Below are 21,567 nucleotides of genomic sequence, written 5' to 3' on the forward strand. Positions count from 1 at the left end.
CGTAGCAGGAAGAGGCAAACTCGCTAGGACCGTAGAGATGGCCATGCGGAACTGCGCAGTAACCTCTGGTGGAAAAAAGCCCCCTTCATGCGAAGGAGCAGCGGTACCCGGGGCAACTACATGTGTAGGAACAAAAGATTCTAGGGAACACACCTCACGAGACGAGGAATCCTCAGAGGTGGACGGCTCAGTGATCTCTAACATCTCAACAGGTTGATGAGAACACCCTGATGCGGCATACGGAACATAATTGAGAGGGCTGGACTACCCGGGCCTCCTCACAATATACACAGGTATCAAATTCTGTATTAGAGGGATCCCCCTCCAAATTATCAGAATCCTCCATAACTCATCTATCTTAAATTATAGAAAAAACAACTGGCACCTTATACCCCCAATGGCTGGGGCACTCACCACCTCCTATGACCCAGACAGATATAGAAACTCGCTCCTCGCACACTCGGTCAGGAATAGGAAATGGAAAAAAACGTGACCACTCCCAGTCACACGGTGCGTCATGCAGGATCGGCCCTGCTAAGGAAAAGCGTGCCAGCTTAAGAAAACTGCGCATGAATAATAAAATTAAAAATAACCTGTACGTTCCATATCAGCCTATGAGCCCAAACGTCTCCTACACATAACGCAGCCGAAATCACATAACAAATATGATTAAAAACCCCACTGTTCAATAATCCCCCTCTGGGGATAATAACCCTTGACTCCATAAAGATAAAAGGAGTCCCACTGTGACCCTGTCTTCTATCGTTAACATATGTATAAAAAAAAATGAAACAATCTTACCAGAATCTATGCCGTGGAACAGAAAAACACGGTCCTTCAAGTTTGACAGACTGTAGCGTTGCTTCTGACATGGACTTGAGTGAAGAAAAGCAGGCAGCGAAACTCGTCAATGCTGATTGTTTAGGAGCTGTTAATCTGAGTCTGGATGGTTTCGCAGAAAGACTCTCCCTGCATCTCCAGACTCTAACTTTCATCAATGCTCTCTCTGAGAGGCTGACAAGACTACTTAAAACTCCAGTCCCATCTCGAAGGGTAGATACCCTTCCTAAAGAACTACTCCGAAATCATCTGACATTTCTCTGCCAACCTCCTGTGACAAAAGGCAAAGAATGACTGGGGGACAAGGGAAGTGGGGGAGGTATTTGAGCCTTTGGCTGGGGTGTCTTTGCCTCCTCCTTGTGGCCAGGTTCAGTATTTCCCACAAGTAATGAATGCAGCTGTGGACTCATTACTGTCTGCAAACCGACTGCTAACGGTATGTTAATAATTTGGTATTATTAATTGTTCTTATATAAATATATATTGTTTAACAGATTAAAAATAAAAAAAACAATTAAAAAATGTAAGTGTCTTTAATCTTCAGAATAGCTTTCTGCATTAGCGTTCCCTTACATTTTAGTATAAGGATAAAATGCTGTAATGAAATCCCCCCTTTTACTATATTTTTAGCTACTTCAAAAGGGTTAAACACATATTCAAAGTTGCATTCTTGGAACGCCCTCATTCTGTTCCAGATAAGGATATGACTAGTGATTGGAGCATACACATGTATGCCCTCTTATCATTTGCTCATTGACTATAGGAGTTGAGCACAATCTATCGGCTGTTGTCTATCAAACTTATCAGCATGTTTTTTCAGCGATCACAAAATGCCTCTTCTGATAATGATTTTAAAGTACAAAGTCAACAAGTCCATTAAAAAAACAAACAAACAATATTTTGCATCTTAAAGGGACATTAAACACTTTGAGATGGTAATATAAAATGATAAATCATATATATATATATATATATATATATATATATATATATATACACAGTATATATATATATATATATATATATATATATATATAAACAAAAAGTCTGCAATAAACTTTCATTATTTATTTTGTCTGCTTTTCCTGTAATTCAATTCTGAAATTGTGAGCTTTTTAATTCCTGTTAGAAATGAAAGTGCAGAACACTGTTATATTCCCCACAGTCATTGGCTGCACACTCTAGTAACCTATTTATAACTGTCCCTTACTAGCCACAGCAGAGAAGGTAACCTAAGTTACAACATGGCAGCTTCCATTGTTTTATAGACACTTAGGGGTAGATTTATGAACTGTCGATCAGAAATGATTTGCTACATCAAATCATGTCCGCTCGACATCGCTAAAGGCGGACAGCATATGCTGTCCGCATTTAACATTGCACAAGCATTTCTGGTGACATGCTTGTGCAATACCACCCCCTGCTCACTGGAGGCCAATCAGCCGCTAGCAGGGGTTGTCAATCATCCAGATCGGATCGGGGTGATTTCAATCCGCCACCACAGGTTAAGGAGCAGTGGTCTTATGACATAGCATCCATTTTGTCAATATTTCAACAGCTAATTAAACTTAAAAAAATTAATCTACATGTTATTATTCTTAGATTAATCTTTTCTTTGAATGCATCATTCTAACTAGCATTTATTTAGTGTTCAATGCCCCTTTAATCTTGCAATATCAGTATTAAAAATGAAAGACCATGTGATCAAACAAACAAAATGTCAGTTTCCCAGGCCTAGCATTTACATCACAGCTGAAGTGCTTGTATGTTGATTGATCCCTTTTAATAATGTGTAGTGATGCAACTACCCTGTTGTGCTCCAAAACTATAGAGATATGTGTGTATGCCTCTCTCAGGAATTTGAACAAGAGCATTACAGGTACAGTGTGTTTGTGTTTGTTGCGTTTTTGACTGTGCTGCTATTTATTAGCGTAAAATGCTTATAATTAACTGATTATGTGGGAAGCCTTTGATCTCATCCCATATGGCGAGTGGGAAAGTCATTTTCTTCTGTGCATAGGCAAAGAAGCAGCGGTCATAAGATCGGGATGATTGACACCCCCTGCCGCAATGATTGGCCGCGAATGTGCAGAGGGTGGCATTGCACAAGCATTTTACAAGAAATGCTTGTGCAATGATAAATGCCGACAGCGTATGCTGCCGGCATTTAGCGATGTCGGGCGAACATGATTCGCTACATTTGATAAATCTTCCCCTTAGGGGTATATTTAACATAGTGTTATCGGACATGATACGATGTAGAGTATCATGTCTGCGGCACATCGATAAATGCCGACAGCGTACGCTGTCAGCATTTAACTTTGCACCAGCAGTGCTTGTGAACTGCTGGTGCAATGCCGCCCCCTGCAGATTCACGGCCAATTGATTTCTGTCTACGTCCTCAGAGCAGGTGGACAAGTTAGGGAGCAGCGGTCTTTAAACCGCTGCTTCATAACTTCTGTTTCTGGCCCCTTAGTCTCAACTGGAGAGACACAGGAGCTCAATTTTTAAAAAAAATCTAATGCTCTAATGAAATAGAGTACTTTATTTTTACTCTAGAATGTCCCTTTAATACATATAATCCTATAACTTTAACCATCCTCTGTGCAAAGCAATACTTGCTCAAATGAATCATGCATTGTCTTATTAAATCTCACAGCACTTCTTCCTCTGCTCCCATCCAAGTTATAACAGTTAAGGTCAGTGTTTCCTTATGAAAAGAAAATGAATAAAATCAAACTGCAAAAACAGAATTTATGTTTACCTGATAAATTTCTTTCTCCAACGGTGTGTCCGGTCCACGGCGTCATCCTTACTTGTGGGATATTCTCTTCCCCAACAGGAAATGGCAAAGAGCCCAGCAAAGCTGGTCACATGATCCCTCCTAGGCTCCGCCTACCCCAGTCATTCGACCGACGTTAAGGAGGAATATTTGCATAGGAGAAACCATATGGTACCGTGGTGACTGTAGTTAAAGAAAATAAATTATCAGACCTGATTAAAAAACCAGGGCGGGCCGTGGACCGGACACACCGTTGGAGAAAGAAATTTATCAGGTAAACATAAATTCTGTTTTCTCCAACATAGGTGTGTCCGGTCCACGGCGTCATCCTTACTTGTGGGAACCAATACCAAAGCTTTAGGACACGGATGAAGGGAGGGAGCAAATCAGGTCACCTAAATGGAAGGCACCACGGCTTGCAAAACCTTTCTCCCAAAAATAGCCTCAGAAGAAGCAAAAGTATCAAACTTGTAAAATTTGGTAAAAGTGTGCAGTGAAGACCAAGTCGCTGCCCTACATATCTGATCAACAGAAGCCTCGTTCTTGAAGGCCATGTGGAAGCCACAGCCCTAGTGGAATGAGCTGTGATTCTTTCGGGAGGCTGCCGTCCGGCAGTCTCGTAAGCCAATCTGATGATGCTTTTAATCCAAAAAGAGAGAGAGGTAGAAGTTGCTTTTTGACCTCTCCTTTTACCTGAATAAACAACAAACAAGGAAGATGTTTGTCTAAAATCCTTTGTAGCATCTAAATAGAATTTTAGAGCGCGAACAACATCCAAATTGTGCAACAAGCGTTCCTTCTTTGAAACTGGTTTCGGACACAGAGAAGGTACGATAATCTCCTGGTTAATGTTTTTGTTAGAAACAACTTTTGGAAGAAAACCAGGTTTAGTACGTAAAACCACCTTATCTGCATGGAACACCAGATAAGGAGGAGAACACTGCAGAGCAGATAATTCTGAAACTCTTCTAGCAGAAGAAATTGCAACTAAAAACAAAACTTTCCAAGATAATAACTTAATATCAACGGAATGTAAGGGTTCAAACGGAACCCCCTGAAGAACTGAAAGAACTAAATTGAGACTCCAAGGAGGAGTCAAAGGTTTGTAAACAGGCTTGATTCTAACCAGAGCCTGAACAAAGGTTTGAACATCTGGCACAGCTGCCAGTTTTTTGTGAAGTAACACCGACAAGGCAGAAATCTGTCCCTTCAGGGAACTTGCCGATAATCCTTTTTCCAATCCTTCTTGAAGGAAGGATAGAATCCTAGGAATCTTAACCTTGTCCCAAGGGAATCCTTTAGATTCACACCAACAGATATATTTTTTCCAAATTTTGTGGTAAATCTTTCTAGTTACAGGCTTTCTGGCCTGAACAAGAGTATCGATAACAGAATCTGAGAAACCTCGCTTCGATAAAATCAAGCGTTCAATCTCCAAGCAGTCAGCTGGAGTGAAACCAGATTCGGATGTTCGAACGGACCCTGAACAAGAAGGTCTCGTCTCAAAGGTAGCTTCCAAGGTGGAGCCGATGACATATTCACCAGATCTGCATACCAAGTCCTGCGTGGCCACGCAGGAGCTATCAAGATCACCGACGCCCTCTCCTGATTGATCCTGGCTACCAGCCTGGGGATGAGAGGAAACGGCGGGAACACATAAGCTAGTTTGAAGGTCCAAGGTGCTACTAGTGCATCCACTAGAGCCGCCTTGGGATCCCTGGATCTGGACCCGTAGCAAGGAACTTTGAAGTTCTGACGAGAGGCCATCAGATCCATGTCTGGAATGCCCATAGTTGAGTGACTTGGGCAAAGATTTCCGGATGGAGTTCCCACTCCCCCGGATGCAATGTCTGACGACTCAGAAAATCCGCTTCCCAATTTTCCACTCCCGGGATGTGGATAGCAGACAGGTGGCAGGAGTGAGACTCCGCCCATAGAATAATCTTGGTCACTTCTTCCATCGCTAGGGAACTCCTTGTTCCCCCCTGATGGTTGATGTACGCAACAGTCGTCATGTTGTCTGATTGAAACCGTATGAACTTGGTCCTCGCTAGCTGAGGCCAAGCCTTGAGAGCATTGAATATCGCTCTCAGTTCCAGAATATTTATCGGTAGAAGAGATTCTTCCCGAGACCAAAGACCCTGAGCTTTCAGGGATCCCCAGACCGCGCCCCCAGCCCATCAGACTGGCGTCGGTCGTGACAATGACCCACTCTGGTCTGCGGAATGTCATCCCTCGTGACAGGTTGTCCAGGGACAGCCACCAACGGAGTGAGTCTCTGGTCCTCTGATTTACTTGTATCTTTGGAGACAAGTCTGTATAGTCCCCATTCCACTGACTGAGCATGCACAGTTGTAATGGTCTTAGATGAATGCGCGCAAAAGGAACTATGTCCATTGCCGCTACCATCAACCCGATCACTTCCATGCACTGAGCTACGGAAGGAAGAGGAACGGAATGAAGTATCCGACAAGAGTCCAGAAGTTTTGTTTTTCTGGCCTCTGTTAGAAAAATCCTCATTTCTGAGGAGTCTATAATTGTTCCCAAGAAGGGAACCCTTGTTGACGGGGATAGAGAACTCTTTTCCACGTTCACTTTCCAGCCGTGAGATCTGAGAAAGGCCAGGACGATGTCCGTGTGAGCCTTTGCTCGAGGGAGGGACGACGCTTGAATCAGAATGTCGTCCAGGTAAGGTACTACTGCAATGCCCCTTGGTCTTAGCACCGCTAGAAGGGACCCTAGTACCTTTGTGAAAATCCTTGGAGCAGTGGCTAATCCGAAAGGAAGCGCCACAAACTGGTAATGTTTGTCCAGGAATGCAAACCTTAGGAACCGATGATGTTCCTTGTGGATAGGAATATGTAGATACGCATCCTTTAAATCCACCGTGGTCATGAATTGACCTTCCTGGATGGAAGGAAGGATAGTTCGAATGGTTTCCATCTTGAACGATGGGACCTGAGAAATTTGTTTAAGATCTTGAGATCTAAGATTGGTCTGAACGTTCCCTCTTTTTTGGGAACTATGAACAGATTGGAGTAGAACCCCATCCCTTGTTCTCTTAATGGAACAGGATGAATCACTCCCATTTTTAACAGGTCTTCTACACAATGTAAGAACGCCTGTCTTTTTATGTGGTCTGAAGACAACTGCGACCTGTGGAACCTCCCCCTTGGGGGAAGTCCCTTGAATTCCAGAAGATAACCCTGGGAGGACTATTTCTAGCGCCCAAGGATCCAGAACATCTCTTGCCCAAGCCTGAGCGAAGAGAGAGAGTCTGCCCCCCACCAGATCCGGTCCCGGATCGGGGGCCAATATTTCATGCTGTCTTGGTAGCAGTGACAGGTTTCTTGGCCTGCTTTCCCTTGTTCCAGCCTTGCATTGGTCTCCAAGCTGGCTTGGCTTGAGAAGTATTACCCTCTTGCTTAGAGGACGTAGCACTTTGGGCTGGTCCGTTTTTACGAAAGGGACGAAAATTAGGTCTATTTTTTGCCTTGAAAGGCCGATCCTGAGGAAGGGCGTGGCCCTTACCCCCAGTGATATCAGAGATAATTTCTTTCAAGTCAGGGCCAAACAGCGTTTTCCCCTTGAAAGGAATGTTTAGTAGCTTGTTCTTGGAAGACGCATCAGCCGACCAAGATTTCAACCAAAGCGCTCTGCGCGCCACAATAGCAAACCCAGAATTCTTAGCCGCTAACCTAGCCAATTGCAAAGTGGCGTCTAGAGTGAAAGAATTAGCCAATTTGAGAGCATTGATTCTGTCCATAATCTCCTCATAAGGAGGAGAATCACTATCGAGCACCTTTATCAGTTCATCAAACCAGAAATATGCAGCTGTAGTGACAGGGACAATGCATGAAATGGGTTGTAGAAGGTAACCTTGCTGAACAAACATCTTTTTAAGCAAACCTTCTAATTTTTTATCCATAGGATCTTTGAAAGCACAACTATCCTCTATGGGTATAGTGGTGCGTTTGTTTAAAGTAGAAACCGCTCCCTCGACCTTGGGGACTGACTGCCATAAGTCCTTTCTGGGGTCGACCATAGGAAACAATTTTTTAAATATGGGGGGAGGGACGAAAGGAATACCGGGCCTTTCCCATTCTTTATTAACAATGTCCGCCACCCGCTTGGGTATAGGAAAAGCTTCTGGGAGCCCCGGCACCTCTAGGAACTTGTCCATTTTACATAGTTTCTCTGGGATGACCAACCTTTCACAATCATCCAGAGTGGATAATACCGCCTTAAGCAAAATGCGGAGATGTTCCAACTTAAATTTAAATGTAATCACATCAGATTCAGCCTGATGAGAAATGTTCCCTGAATCAGTAATTTCTCCCTCAGACAAAACCTCCCTGGCCCCCTCAGATTGGGTTAGGGGCCCTTCAGAGATATTAATATCAGCGTCGTCATGCTCTTCAGTAACTAAAACAGAGCAGCCACGCTTACGCTGACAAGGGTTCATTTTGGCTAAAATGTTTTTGACAGAATTATCCATTACAGCCGTTAATTGTTGCATAGTAAGGAGAATTGGCGCGCTAGATGTACTAGGGGCCTCCTGAGTGGGCAAGACTCGTGTAGACGAAGGAGGGAATGATGCAAGTACCATGCTTACTCCCCTCACTTGAGGAATCATCTTGGGCATCATTGTCATTATCACATAAATCACATTTATTTAAATGAATAGGAATTCTGGCTTCCCCACATTCAGAACACAGTCTATCTGGTAGTTCAGACATGTTAAACAGGCATAACTTGATAAGAAAGTACAAAAAACGTTTTAAATAAAACCGTTACTGTCACTTTAAATTTTAAACTGAACACACTTTATTACTGCAATTGCGAAAAAACATGAAGGAATTGTTCAAAATTCACCAAATTTTCACCACAGTGTCTTAAAGCCTTAAAAATATTGCACACCAAATTTGGAAGCTTTAACCCTTAAAATAACGGAACCGGAGCCGTTTTAAGCTTTTAACCCCTTTACAGTCCCTGGTATCTGCTTTGCTGAGACCCAACCAAACCCAAAGGGGAATACGATACCAAATGACGCCTTCAGAAAGTCTTTTCTAAGTATCAGAGCTCCTCTCACATGCGACTGCATGCCATGCCTCTCAAAAAACAAGTGCGCCACACCGGCGCGAAAATGAGACTCTGCTTATGCTTTGGGAAAGCCCCTAAGAAATAAGGTGTCTAATACAGTGCCTGCCGATATTATTATATCAAAATACCCAGATAAAATGATTCCTCAAGGCTAAATATGTGTTAATAATGAATCGATTTAGCCCAGAAAAGTCTACAGTCTAAATAAGCCCTTGTGTAGCCCTTATTTACGATCGTAATAAACATGGCTTACCGGATCCCATAGGGAAAATGACAGCTTCCAGCATTACATCGTCTTGTTAGAATGTGTCATACCTCAAGCAGCAAGAGACCTGCACACTGTTCCCCCAACTGAAGTTAATTGCTCTCAACAGTCCTGTGTGGAACAGCCATGGATTTTAGTTTACGGTTGCTAAAATCATTTTCCTCATACAAACAGAAATCTTCATCTCTTTTCTGTTTCTGAGTAAATAGTACATACCAGCACTATTTCAAAATAACAAACTCTTGATTGAATAATAAAAAACTACAGTTAAACACTAAAAACTCTAAGCCATCTCCGTGGAGATGTTGCCTGTACAACGGCAAAGAGAATGACTGGGGTAGGCGGAGCCTAGGAGGGATCATGTGACCAGCTTTGCTGGGCTCTTTGCCATTTCCTGTTGGGGAAGAGAATATCCCACAAGTAAGGATGACGCCGTGGACCGGACACACCTATGTTGGAGAAATACAGGTTAGTGTCAGGGCAAAAGTCATAAAGTTAACATTCTATGCTAAATTACAGAATGGTTTTTAAATAAATCAGTATATTCCCTAGAGTGTGCTGAAGTAGAGGGTTACTTATTAATATCATATTTCACACAGAGGTTTTTACAATGTGATTTATTAAAAAAAAAGTCTGCTGTGTGTAAAATTATATATTAAAATGAATTATTTGTGCAGTTGTAAAGAGAAACACCAGGTCTAACCAGAGGCCAACCATTTTATATACATATACACTCTCAAGCTACTGTAAGTGCCAGTAAGGTAAGTTGGTTTACTAGCAGAAAGAAAAAGGACTGTGGTTGTATTGGAAAAGGGCAAATAATTCTTCATGGCTGGATAGGCTGACCATATTGCCGCTTTAAGAAGGAAAAATACATATGTGAGGGTTCTTATGCAAAACCTTTTCTTTAAACAGCCCTGAAAACAGCCCTGACATATGTATTTTTCATATGTGTCCCCTTTTAAAGCGGCAATATGGTCAGCCTATGGTTGGATGAACAGCAATACTAAATCACATGTGTAAATAAGCAGCCGTACTGTGGTACCCTTAGTGGCTACGCATTTAGTATATGTAGTATAAAACTATAGTGAAATAGTATGTAAATAATACATTGTAATAAATCTACTGTAACGTATTTGGGCTAACTGAACATTAAATAAAAAGACTTACATATTCTCAGACATTGCCTGTGCCCGTACGCAGCTGCATAGTGTACAGCATTGTATCCGGCTTTATCACAAATTGATGGGTCTGCGTCATTCTGAAGCAGAAACTGGAGACATCTGTTTTAAAGAAAAGAATTTTAAGTACTATGAGCCTTTAAAAAAATAATATAATATAACAAAAAGTAGACGAATAGCAATACCAGCAGTCACAACTCTTCTTTTTCTTTCACAACTTGTATTGGAGTAAATATATTTGTCAAGGAAAACTCACTCTGCAGCTTCTTTTTCTTTCAACTCGTCTACTTTTTCACAGTCGTCTATATTTTCATGTGCACTGTCCAACATATTTCTTGCACTTTAAACAAAATAACACAAATATATTTAGTGATGGCTGCAAAGCAAGACAAAGCTTTTGTGGTTATGCAACAAAAACGCAGAAAAGAAGGGCACAGGGACACTACAATCTCTCATCCAACCATGAATAAAGGACTTTTTCCAATAAAACCACTGTACTTTAGCTACGTGGCAACACAAGTGATACCTGGATACCCATACAAACTAACAAGACAACGTTTAATGCACGATTCCGAGATTCAAAGTATCTACTTATTTGTTTTGCACAGAGACACAAGAAGACTTTTTACATGCAAAGGATTATGGGGTGTAGAAAGTATATCCGTACTAAACTATACATACTAGTTCAAAGTAAAATATTAGGTTTAATTCACACTCTGCTTAATAAATAAATACATGCTCAATAAAAGTATGTCCCCAAGCTATGTTTAGCCTTTGTACTGATATGCAAATATATCTTCTTAACTTACTGTTCATATGATTCATATGAATTTACAATTAACAATATGCTTTAATTTCTCAGACATAAATGTTTTAGATGCAGCTATTAAAATAGTAATGGTTATATTATTTATAAGTGTTAATGAAGATCCTTGTTCAGTTAGATTCAATGGGGTAGATTTATGAAATGTCGGACGGACATTTCTGGTGAAATGCTTATGCAATGCCGCCCCTGCACATTCGCGACCAATCAGTCGGTTAGCTGGGGTGTCAATCAGCCCGATCAGATTAGGATGATTTCAATCCGCCACCACAGGTTAAGGAGCATCGAACTTATGATGGGACTGAATGAACCCCTTAAATGTTACTTATTTTGTCAATATTTAAACAAATATCTTTAACCATATAACATGATTGCTGTCCGCCACCTCAGAGGTAGGGGATGAGTTAAGGAGCAGCTTTTGTTTCCAAAACAGCTGCGTCCGCAGCATAATAAATCTACCCCAATGAATGCAGCAACATGATCAAAGTGAGTTTATGGAACGTTGCCTCAACTCAGGAGCTCATTTCTGTCTCTGTGCACATGGTTTTATTTTATGTTCTGTGCTGAATAAAAAAACATTTTCTTCTTCGGCCTATAGAGGAGGTCTCTCTTCAACAAAAATGCTGTGGGTGTTTTCTCTATGAACCAGTAAGTTATGTGTTTTAACTGCCCCTCCTCCACATGCATAAAATACCACTTCTGAGTTCAATGTCCTTTTCTACACAGGTGAACATATAACCAGACTAGTAACATATGAGGTAAGCAAGGCCCTCGCTTGCATTACACACACCAAATAGCTGCTGTTTTGCCTTTTTTGTGTGCTTATCTTTTTGAAGTAAATGACGGTACTTTCTGCACGCACTTTGTGTAAACAAACTGTCTTATCAAACCACTTTGCTCCTCTTCCTGATATTAAACAAACTCAAAATCATTACTTCTCTAAATAAATTTGTTTTACCTGGAACCTGAACATTTCTATTTTAAAATGTAATATAGCAACATCCTCATTTAACATGTTTCTTGAGGTAAGTTCTTTTATAATAAAAAAAACTTCTGGGTGCTGTCTGTAAATGTATAGGAATATGATTACAACTGATTATGCATTAGACATTATAGGATTGTTTGTATTTTAATATTTTAAATTCCATTTTTTATTTATATTAATTTATTAATATTAAACCATTATTTATTACATGTATTAAGTTAATATGCTTGTAATGTTTTGTTGCTAAGCAGATACCATGTATATGTGTTATATCCTATTTAAAGAGACAACCTGTGATATCTTCTTCTCCCTAAATTCCCTGTAATATATATTTTAGTTGCTTTTTAAGTTGTTCGGATGAGGTAGCATTTCCATAGGATGTTTGCCCAGTAGAGTTTTGCCTAATACATTCTATACTAATTATGCTGGCTGGTTGTTGTAGGTTATCCCACTAGTGTGTAAACACTAACATGTCACACATGGCAGCTATGTTTGGGTGGATATATTGATTTGTTACTGAAATGTGGTTTTTGTAATTGTCATGCTGGTCTCTGTGGAAAAGGGTTAGACCCAGAAATCACCTAATGCTTTGTATACATATATGTATTTGTGTATTAGTAGCTATGTCTTCTCTTCAGTAACAGTCAATGATATATAAATGTAAAAGCAATCCCACAACAATGCATTTAGTAAAATAATTAAACATTAAACATGTATCTGAGTCAGTAAAAAATTGTGGCCATGAATTATAGATGCAGCAATGAAATATTTAGTGCGCTTTATTCTAACTGGGGGCACGCTCATCCTGTTAAATACTTTCTCCTTGTACTGTGAGATGAAATATTCTCAGGATGCAGATAACAGTCTCTAAAATAACTTTACTTTGCCTCATTTCCAGTGAAGGACTATGGGCCCACTCTTTAGAAAGCATATGAGAAACAAGTGACAGCACAATCCTCTAGCTCACATGATTGCCATATAAATGTATCAAATAACAATATAGACAGCAGATATTTACGATAGTAAGTTCCAGATGTGCTACCTTATATACCCACACAAATACGCCGTCACGTGACTAGCTGGAGTCCAGCCCTTTGTCAGGTGACTACTTCATAAATGTTTTTTTTTTAAAGTGTTAGGAAAAAAATGTACAGAGGAAAAATAACAGATGGAAAATAAGATATTGAAAAGGAAACAGAACTATATGATCAGCAGTAAGGAGGGACATACAAAAAGGAGAAAGTGAAATAGTACAGGGTAAACAAAATAACAGAAAGGCAAGGACAGCATATACAGAATTTAATTAAACCTCCTATTTAAAGGACACTAATAATATTGTAAAATATCCCATAATCCTATAGAACAAATGTATATTCATTTTAATCTGCATGTTTTCCTCGGAGGGTAGTAAATCAGTGCCGAAAACCATCTGGATGCAAAGAGGGAGGGATTATGGGTTATACTTCTAAAGAATGTCAGATACACCTTATTTTGCGGTCTCTTGCAAAGTGTAAGTCCCAGAAGCCTCCAGCACGCTTACTGGGACAGCAATTTTTCTGGCCTTTCCAGGCTTACCTTCCACTCATGTAACAGAAGAGATAGAGTGTTGAATAAGAAATACAATACATGATATAATACACATCAAGATTTAAAATCTTACTGTCTGTCCATATCAGAAGCAGCAGCATAGTGCAAGGATGTCCTTCCCCACTCATCTGTTTCGTTAATACTGGCCCCGGAATTTACTAATGTTTCAATGCACTGAAAATGGCAATTTGCAGATGCATAGTGTAAAGGTGTCCTGTGGAAAGGGAAACCATATTTTAACACAGGTTCATTTAAAATAAGTTTTCTATCTTAACTCATCTTTTCTTGGCATGCTAAAGGATGTGCAACATGAACAGAGCTGGGTGCACAAGGTACAAGGCCTTTAAAAATAGTATATAGTAGGTTTCTATTGTGTTAGATTAACTGGGCTAAACCCAAAGGTAGATGTGCATATTTTACATTCCAATGTTCTTCACATAGATGAGCACACCTGTTTTACTTTCAATTTGAAGTATATCTCACTAGTTAGCCGTGGTCACGATATTGCGCCACTTGTAATCTAGCCCCTAAGAAAGAATGGTCATACATAGCAGTATGTTTTTTTTTCTGAGACATTCTGTGTAAATATGGAAATTGTCTGTTCTTATGATTTGAATTTATAGTATCTAATTAACCAGCTAAAAGCTCACGATTTTAAAATTTATACAGGGCTAAATTCACGAGTGGAGCGCTATTTAGAGCTCCCGCACGAGTTATAACTTCGCTAGACGAAAGCTTTTTGAACACTTTGGGTAGTGCGTGCGTATTTTGATTTGAAAGTAAAAAGTTGTGAGTGAGTAAATCCCCCCGACTCACGCTAACCAACAATATCTCAACAAGTTAACTTCTTCTTCCCATAGAAGTCAATGGAGAGCGCAAACCTAACCCGACAGAAGTTATTAATAATTCACCTTCACATGTTCTTCACATACATAAACAATGTACTTTTTATTGTAAATACATATATATATATATATATATATATATATAAAACATTAACCATTATCAGATATATATAGAATTCACATAATTTATAACAAGAAGTATGTTATTGTCTATTTGAAGAACATAGGAATGGAAAAATATGCGAAAACACGCATCAGGGTTTGCAATTTAGGTGTAATGCGTCCAGGTTAGCGCACATGAAGAACTGCTAGCTTCAATGCATGTTATTGAAATATTACATATGAATATTAAAAAAGAATAACAATTATTAAGAATACTGTAAAATATTCTAAATAATCCCTCAAAATATATCTATATTTTTTACAGTATGTATATTTTGTATTAATATTTTATATGTAATATTTAAATAACGCACATTGAAGTTAATGTTCCTCACATATAAATAATGTAATTTTTATTATTAAATATAAATATATATATATATGCGTGTGTTGTGTGTGATAATGTTAATGTAAAATACATATCTATACCTATATATCTATAGGAATATATTTCCCGGTATATATATATATATATATATATAGATATATGTATTTACAATAAAAAGTACATTATCCAGTAAGTGAAGAACATTGGAATGAGAAATATGTACAGTACATATATAGTAAAACACATAAACTACTTAACGGGACATTAAACACTAAATAACATTTTTTATATGCATCTTGTGGAGGTTACATTTAAATATATTATTTTGTACTTTGTGATGGTGTATACATTGAGAACAGGTGGCTCTAGACTGGGGCCTATCAACATACAATACGCGGGATGAGTGACGTGCAGTGACATCAGAGGCTGGTGAGGGCAGGTGGCTAGGATACGCCTATCTTTAGATATCCTTTGTTGAAGAAATAGCAATGCCACATCGGTGAACCCAATCACAGAGGTATCTATTGTGCAGCCACTGAGCATATTTAGATACTCTTGCCAGATAACAAAATGCTTGCTCTGATTATGAGATCTAGAAATCCAGGCCAATTAAAACATGTTTAAAACATACTTTTTACTTTACATGCTGCAAATTATGCTTATAGATTCCCTTCATTATTCAGTAAATAAAAAATGTCTTGATCCAGTGGCAGCTGGTGAATTGACCTTTAAATAAGCCACATCCTCAGCTGGCACCACCCAATTCATTAATTAAAATAAACAAAAGGTAGACCGAAACACAGAAAAGCACTCGGGGGGAGAGGGAGAGCTGGGGGGAGAGACGGGGGGAGAGGGAGAGAGAGACAGGGGGAGAGGGAGAGAGAGACACAGAGGGTTAGAGAGAAAGAGACATAATCACACAGAGGGTTAGAGAGACACATAAGGGATGAGAGAGTCAGAGGGGGAGGAAGAGAGACAGGGATAGAAAAGAGACCATGGGGGAGAACGACACATAAGGAGAGAGACAGAGGGGAGAGAGATGGATAGAGAGAAAGATGGATAGAGAGACAGACGGATAGAGAAAGAGAGATGGATAGAGAGAGACACACACAGAGGGGAGAGAGAGAGACAGAGGGGAGAGAGAGACAGATGGGAGAGACAGAAAGACAGAGAGGAGAGAGACAGACAGAGGGGAGAGACAGAGAGAGAGAGAGAGAGAGAGAGAGACAGAGAGAGAGACAGAGGGGAGAGAGAGACAGAGGAGAGAGAGACAGAGGGGAGAGAGAGACAGAGGGGGGGAGAGAGACAGACATGGAGGGGAGTGAGAGAGAGACACAGAGGGGAGTGAAGAGAAAGACACATAGGGGAGTGAAAGACAACAGAGGGGAGTGAGAGAGAGACACAGAGGGACGTGAGAGAGAGACACAGAAGGGGGAAGTGAGAGAGAGACACAGAGGGGGAGTGAGAGAGAGACACAGAGGGGAGTGAGAGAGAGACACAGAGGGGGAGTGAGAGAGACACAGAGGGGGAGTGAGAGACAGAGGGGAGTGAGACAGAGGGGACTGAGTGAGACAGAGGGGGGACTGAGGGAGACAGAGGGGACTGAGGGAGACAGAGGGGACAGAGGAGACAGAGGGGAGTGAGACACATAAGTGGGAGAGATGGAGACAGAGGGAGGAGAGAGGGCACATAAGTGGGGAGAGAGGGAACACTGAAATGGGGGAGGCACCACTGAATGTTTAAGTAGTTTATTTTAAGTGACTATCTGTGACTGACCCCTTCTGTCAGGACCTGAAGGAGTTAATTGTGTTTAGCTAAGAAACTAATTTCCTAAAGACAGAGTTGCTGGCTCCCAGCTATAATCTAATTAGTGCTAAGCATTCTATTGTTTGATCACCTGCCAGAGAGAAAACGCACTAAGTGATAAGAAGGGCCAAGAGTGTCTTGTGGTTGAAGTGTTTAAGTAATCATAATTCTATTGTATCATGTCAAAGGGCTTGTTCCCTCCATGTAATGTACAAACAGCCCTTTCAACCCCCCATCTGGGGGGGGGGGTCAGACCTGCATTAAATACTAGGCATAGCCTTTTAATAAATGTCATTCTGTTTTAAACCTGAAACTGGCTGGGGGTTGTGAATTGCTGATTCCCCTATGCAGGACATTGTTCATCTGATATTAACCTTGGTACACTGTTGGTACCGTAAACAATTGGTGGCAAGCGACGTAATGAACCTTATCGCCCAGAAGAGCAACTACACAAGCCAGAGTAACCTCAGGAAGAGGGCGGAAAGGGGCTATATTACAATAATGACTAAGATGGAAAGAGTACCAGGGGACAGAAGGACACCAATGGGCCCAGCATATCAGACAGAACCCCTGAAGAAGCAAGCTTTGATCGGGCGGTTAAAATAAGACGGGCACATTATGGCCCAACCCATCTGCGGAAATTATCGACCCGGGTCATAGCAGCTGTGGAGGCCACACCTACTTCGCCAAAGCAGCGCTGCAGCAGCCCAAGTGGAAAAGAGAACAAGTAAATTTTTGCAGCTTTTAAAAACTTCCTGGAAACAGAAGGAGAGATTGATGGGTTCCTTGCGGATTTTGAAAGGGCAATGTGCACTACACAAGGTACCCCGCAGAGGACTGGGTCACGATATTATCCGGAGAAATTATCCGGCCGGGCCAGTGAGGCTTTTTCGGCCATTCCAGGATGAGGAGGTTGGGGATTATAATACTGTGAAAGAGGCTCTGCTCTCCAGGATGGCGGTTACACCGGAGGCATACCGGAGGCGGTTCAGAGACACTGTTAAATTAGCTGGTGATTCCTACGTTGAGTGGGCATGTAAGGTGCACCGCACAGCAGCTCACTGTGATAGCGGGGTGCCAAGCCGTATCTGGGGGAAGAGGTGCTGCAGCTATTCCTGTTGGAACATTGCTTTGACAAGTTATCAGCAGGAGTTAGAGAGTGGGTTCGGGACCGTAAACCCTCCACCCTGCTGAAGCTGCTCGCCTGGCAGATGAGTATATGGATGCCCGCAAACTGGACACTTCTACCACTAAGCCCCCCCTGCCTAGAGTGGAGTACAGGACCCCCCAGCACCCCCAGCAGCTGCCAGGTTACACAACCCCCGGCGCACCGCTATACCACACGGCCTCCGTCCACGAACCTACCCTCAGAGATCCCGTTCAATTCACGGGGCTACTCACAGCCTATTTGGTGCTTTGGATGTAAGCAACTAGGGCACAAAAGGACCAGAGTGTCTCCCTAAATGCAGCGAACCAAGCACAGTCCTGGAGAAGACCCGCCGGCCGGAATCCCCACGTAACTCTCAGAGCCTGCGGCCCGCTACGTAGAGGCGCAAGACATGCTGGAGCATCCTACATGAGGCAGACCTTGTGCAAGCTGCCCACCGGAATAAACCGGCAAGCTGGTTAAAGTGAATGGGAAGAAGGGTCAGTGGTCTACGGGATACTGGTGCTACCATGACCTTGCTTCAAAAGAACTTGGTGTCTGAGAAACAGTACACTGGAGACACTGTGGCTGTGAGGGTAGCAGGGGGCGATGTGTTCAGCCTACCTGTTGCCAGGGTACATTTGGATTGGGGAGTTGGGCGCTAGACCTGTGAATGTGGGGGGTTCAAGAAGGACTTACCTGCTGATGTTCTTCTTGGAAATGACTTGCTCCCTTGTTTCTGCCTATGCTCCCATGGGTCCCGCTGATGTTAACCCTGTGACTACCCTGTGCTCAGATCCGTTGCAGCAAGAGACTGACCCCCTGCTGCTAAGCCCCAGGGACGCTGAGCTCAGTAAATCTCTATCCGCTATTGATACGTGGGAAGTCCCGTTACAATGCCGTGATGAAGGAGAAGAGGAGCGCAGAGGAAAAAGCACGTTTAGAACGTGAATCTCTGCTAGACAAGCTGCACCGACAGACTGCAGAAAACACCAGCTTGAGTGATGGGACATGAAACATTTAAAGACAAACTTAGCGACACTTGAGGAGAAGCTGACGCTGGCTCATAGTGAGCGTGGCAGCAACTCAAGGGCACCCTATGTCAGTATGAAGGGATTGTGGATACCTATACAAGAGCAGGTACAGAAAAACTCGTAAAGAAGCTGATGGGATTTTGAAGGACTGTTTAGCCCTAGTCCTGGCACTGAGGAGTTGAACCCTTCTTTGTATGGACAGGAATTCTCTCTCATAACGGGAAATAACAGATGGATTTGTCTGGCAAACTGACATGCCTACCACCTCCTAGTCGCGTCATCCCCAGGTTGACCCGCCAAAGGGTCAAGCCGGGTCTGCCGGGTGTTCCACAAGGGGGGAGATATGTGACAGACCCTTCTGTCAGGACTGAAGGAGTTAATTGTGTTTAGCTAAGAAAACTAATTTCCTAAAGACAGAGTTGTCTGGCTCCAGCTATAATCTAATTAGTGCTAAGCATTCTATTGTTTGATCACCTCCAGAGAGAAAACGCCTAAGTGATAAGAAGGGCCAAGAGTGTCTTGTGGTTGAAGTGTTTAAGTAATATAATTCTATTGTATCATGTCAAAGGGCTTGTTCCCTCCATGTAATGTACAACAGCCTTTCAACCTCCATCTGGGGGGGGGGGGGGTCAGACCTGCATAAATACTAGGCATAGCCTTTTAATAAATGTCATTCTGTTTTAAACCTGAAAACTGGCTGTGTTGTGAATTGCTGATTCCCTATGCAGGACATTGTTCATCTGATATTAACCTTGGTACACTGTTGGTACCGTAACACTATCAAATGCTAATAGTCTACAATCTATTTTAAATATCTGAAACAGAACAGCACATATGAATGGGAGCATTAATAAATTATTATTTGTTGTCTACATCAGGGTTGTCCAACATACACCTAAGGAATCCTTGGTTTAAATGAAATACTATATCTACAGGAGCCATGGAGAATATTTGCTATAACTCATTCTAAACTGCTTGGTTTCATTTTACTTTACCATGTAAAATGTGAGAAAACACAGTTGCAGAGCTACAGAGAGTTCACAAGTCAATAAGAGAGTGATAAAACTATAAACTAGTGTGCAGTACAGAGGCAAGCTGCTTAGGTAGTGGGTGTAAACTTTGAGTAAACAAAATACAAAAACGATCCTTAAACTGCTGTAAAAGAGTAAAAACAAAAAACACTAAACCACATTCATTAAATTATCATTTTCACTATCAGAATCCCTATCAGCAAAATCTAAGGTTGCAGAACTTACTTTAATAAAATGTGGCTAAAACACTGCTCTCTCTGCATCTCTTCCTGCTCTGTAAGGAAGTGACTGTGGAACATTCCACTGCACTTGGAGGGGAAGTACTGAACTCTCTTTTTCACTGGAAAAGCTGGCAGCTGCACAGGGCAGCAACAAAATAAATGAAAGTAGTTTTTTTCCGTTTTTGTTTTGTTTTATATGATTTAACATCCAGCCCCAACCCTAAATTCCCATGACTGATGCCTCTTACTGGATTGGGTCAGCCCAAAGAGGCCTGCCTCAAATAAGCACTTATGGGTCATGCAATGATCTTAACCACTTTCATCCAGTAGATGGCGCAGCATGTTGTGTAATGGAGGGCAGACCTGCCTGTGCCTCTCCATTGCACAACAAGTAGCTGTGAAGAAAAAAAATGCTGGAAAAAAAATTTGCAATATTTTTTTTTAAAGCCAATAAAAATATATATATATTTTTGCCCATATGAGAGGTGAAGCCCTGCCTCACCTGCCTCTAGTGACTGCACATCACTTGGATGAAGTGGAACTAAAAGGGGAGATGTTTGCATGTTCATCTGCAATAACACAAGTTTTCCTATGTATTTCAGATTATTTGGTAACATGACGACTGTTAATTTCTGTGGAATAATATTTTGTGAACTAATTTGTCATCTGTCATTACAGCGCATATTTAACGTACTGATAACAGCAAAAATACTATCAATTTTTACCTTGAACATTTTATACTTACCGTCCACATTTATCCTTTTTAGTGATACTTGCTCCACTGCTCTGCAACAGTTTTACACACTCTACATTTCTGTAACACAAGTAATTCCAAGACCAATAACGGTTATTTAGGATGTGCTACTGTGTAACTCCAAAACTATTTAAGTGCTTTAGCAAATAATTAAATGTCATGTTCTGTGACAATGAACAACCATGTACTACCATGTATACTATATGTGTCAATGATATGGGCTATAACACTAAAATAAATACTGAAACATATATTTCAGAACAATTAGTTATACAATGTAACCACTGTCTGGCTTAGAAAAAATAATGCTTTCAAGTATATAATTAAACAATATTTTATTGACCTTAAACAGACTCTTATCATCGGCGTTCTGTTATGTTTCCCTACCGCGTTACGTTTTTCTACCTACGGCCACGCCTACAATAAACTTGCAAATACACTTTGTGCTCACTGCCGCAGTCGGCAAACATTATAGTCCACAATTTTATTCTGCATATTCAATTTTATTATACTGATTTCTTTGATTAAAGGAGTGAAAGTATTTGAATAAAGCAGACAAAATATAAATAGTTACAAAATGGGAATGTATTAGCGTTTCATCATGAAAGGGAATGTTTGAAACTACTTATATTATGACTTCTTTATTGAAATATGTTCACTACTTTAATCAAAT

At 41.0% G+C, this 21,567-nt stretch overlaps 1 protein-coding gene across 1 annotated transcript in view; it reads right to left on the reverse strand.

Moving 5' to 3' along the window:
- Positions 1-21,567, reverse strand: part of ANKRD44 (ankyrin repeat domain 44) — a 601,641-nt gene that overhangs the window by 141,085 nt on the left and 438,989 nt on the right. Inside the window, exons 13-18 of the mRNA XM_053712853.1 lie at positions 20,886-20,954; positions 13,640-13,780; positions 10,428-10,511; positions 10,161-10,273; positions 9,766-9,846; positions 3,459-3,550 (exon numbers count right to left, since the gene is read on the reverse strand). Coding sequence (XP_053568828.1) covers positions 3,459-3,550; positions 9,766-9,846; positions 10,161-10,273; positions 10,428-10,511; positions 13,640-13,780; positions 20,886-20,954 — 580 coding nt within the window. The remainder of the gene's footprint in view (positions 1-3,458; positions 3,551-9,765; positions 9,847-10,160; positions 10,274-10,427; positions 10,512-13,639; positions 13,781-20,885; positions 20,955-21,567) is intronic.

The sequence above is a fragment of the Bombina bombina genome, chromosome 1 (genome assembly GCF_027579735.1).
Source record: "Bombina bombina isolate aBomBom1 chromosome 1, aBomBom1.pri, whole genome shotgun sequence".
Lineage (NCBI taxonomy): Eukaryota > Metazoa > Chordata > Amphibia > Anura > Bombinatoridae > Bombina > Bombina bombina.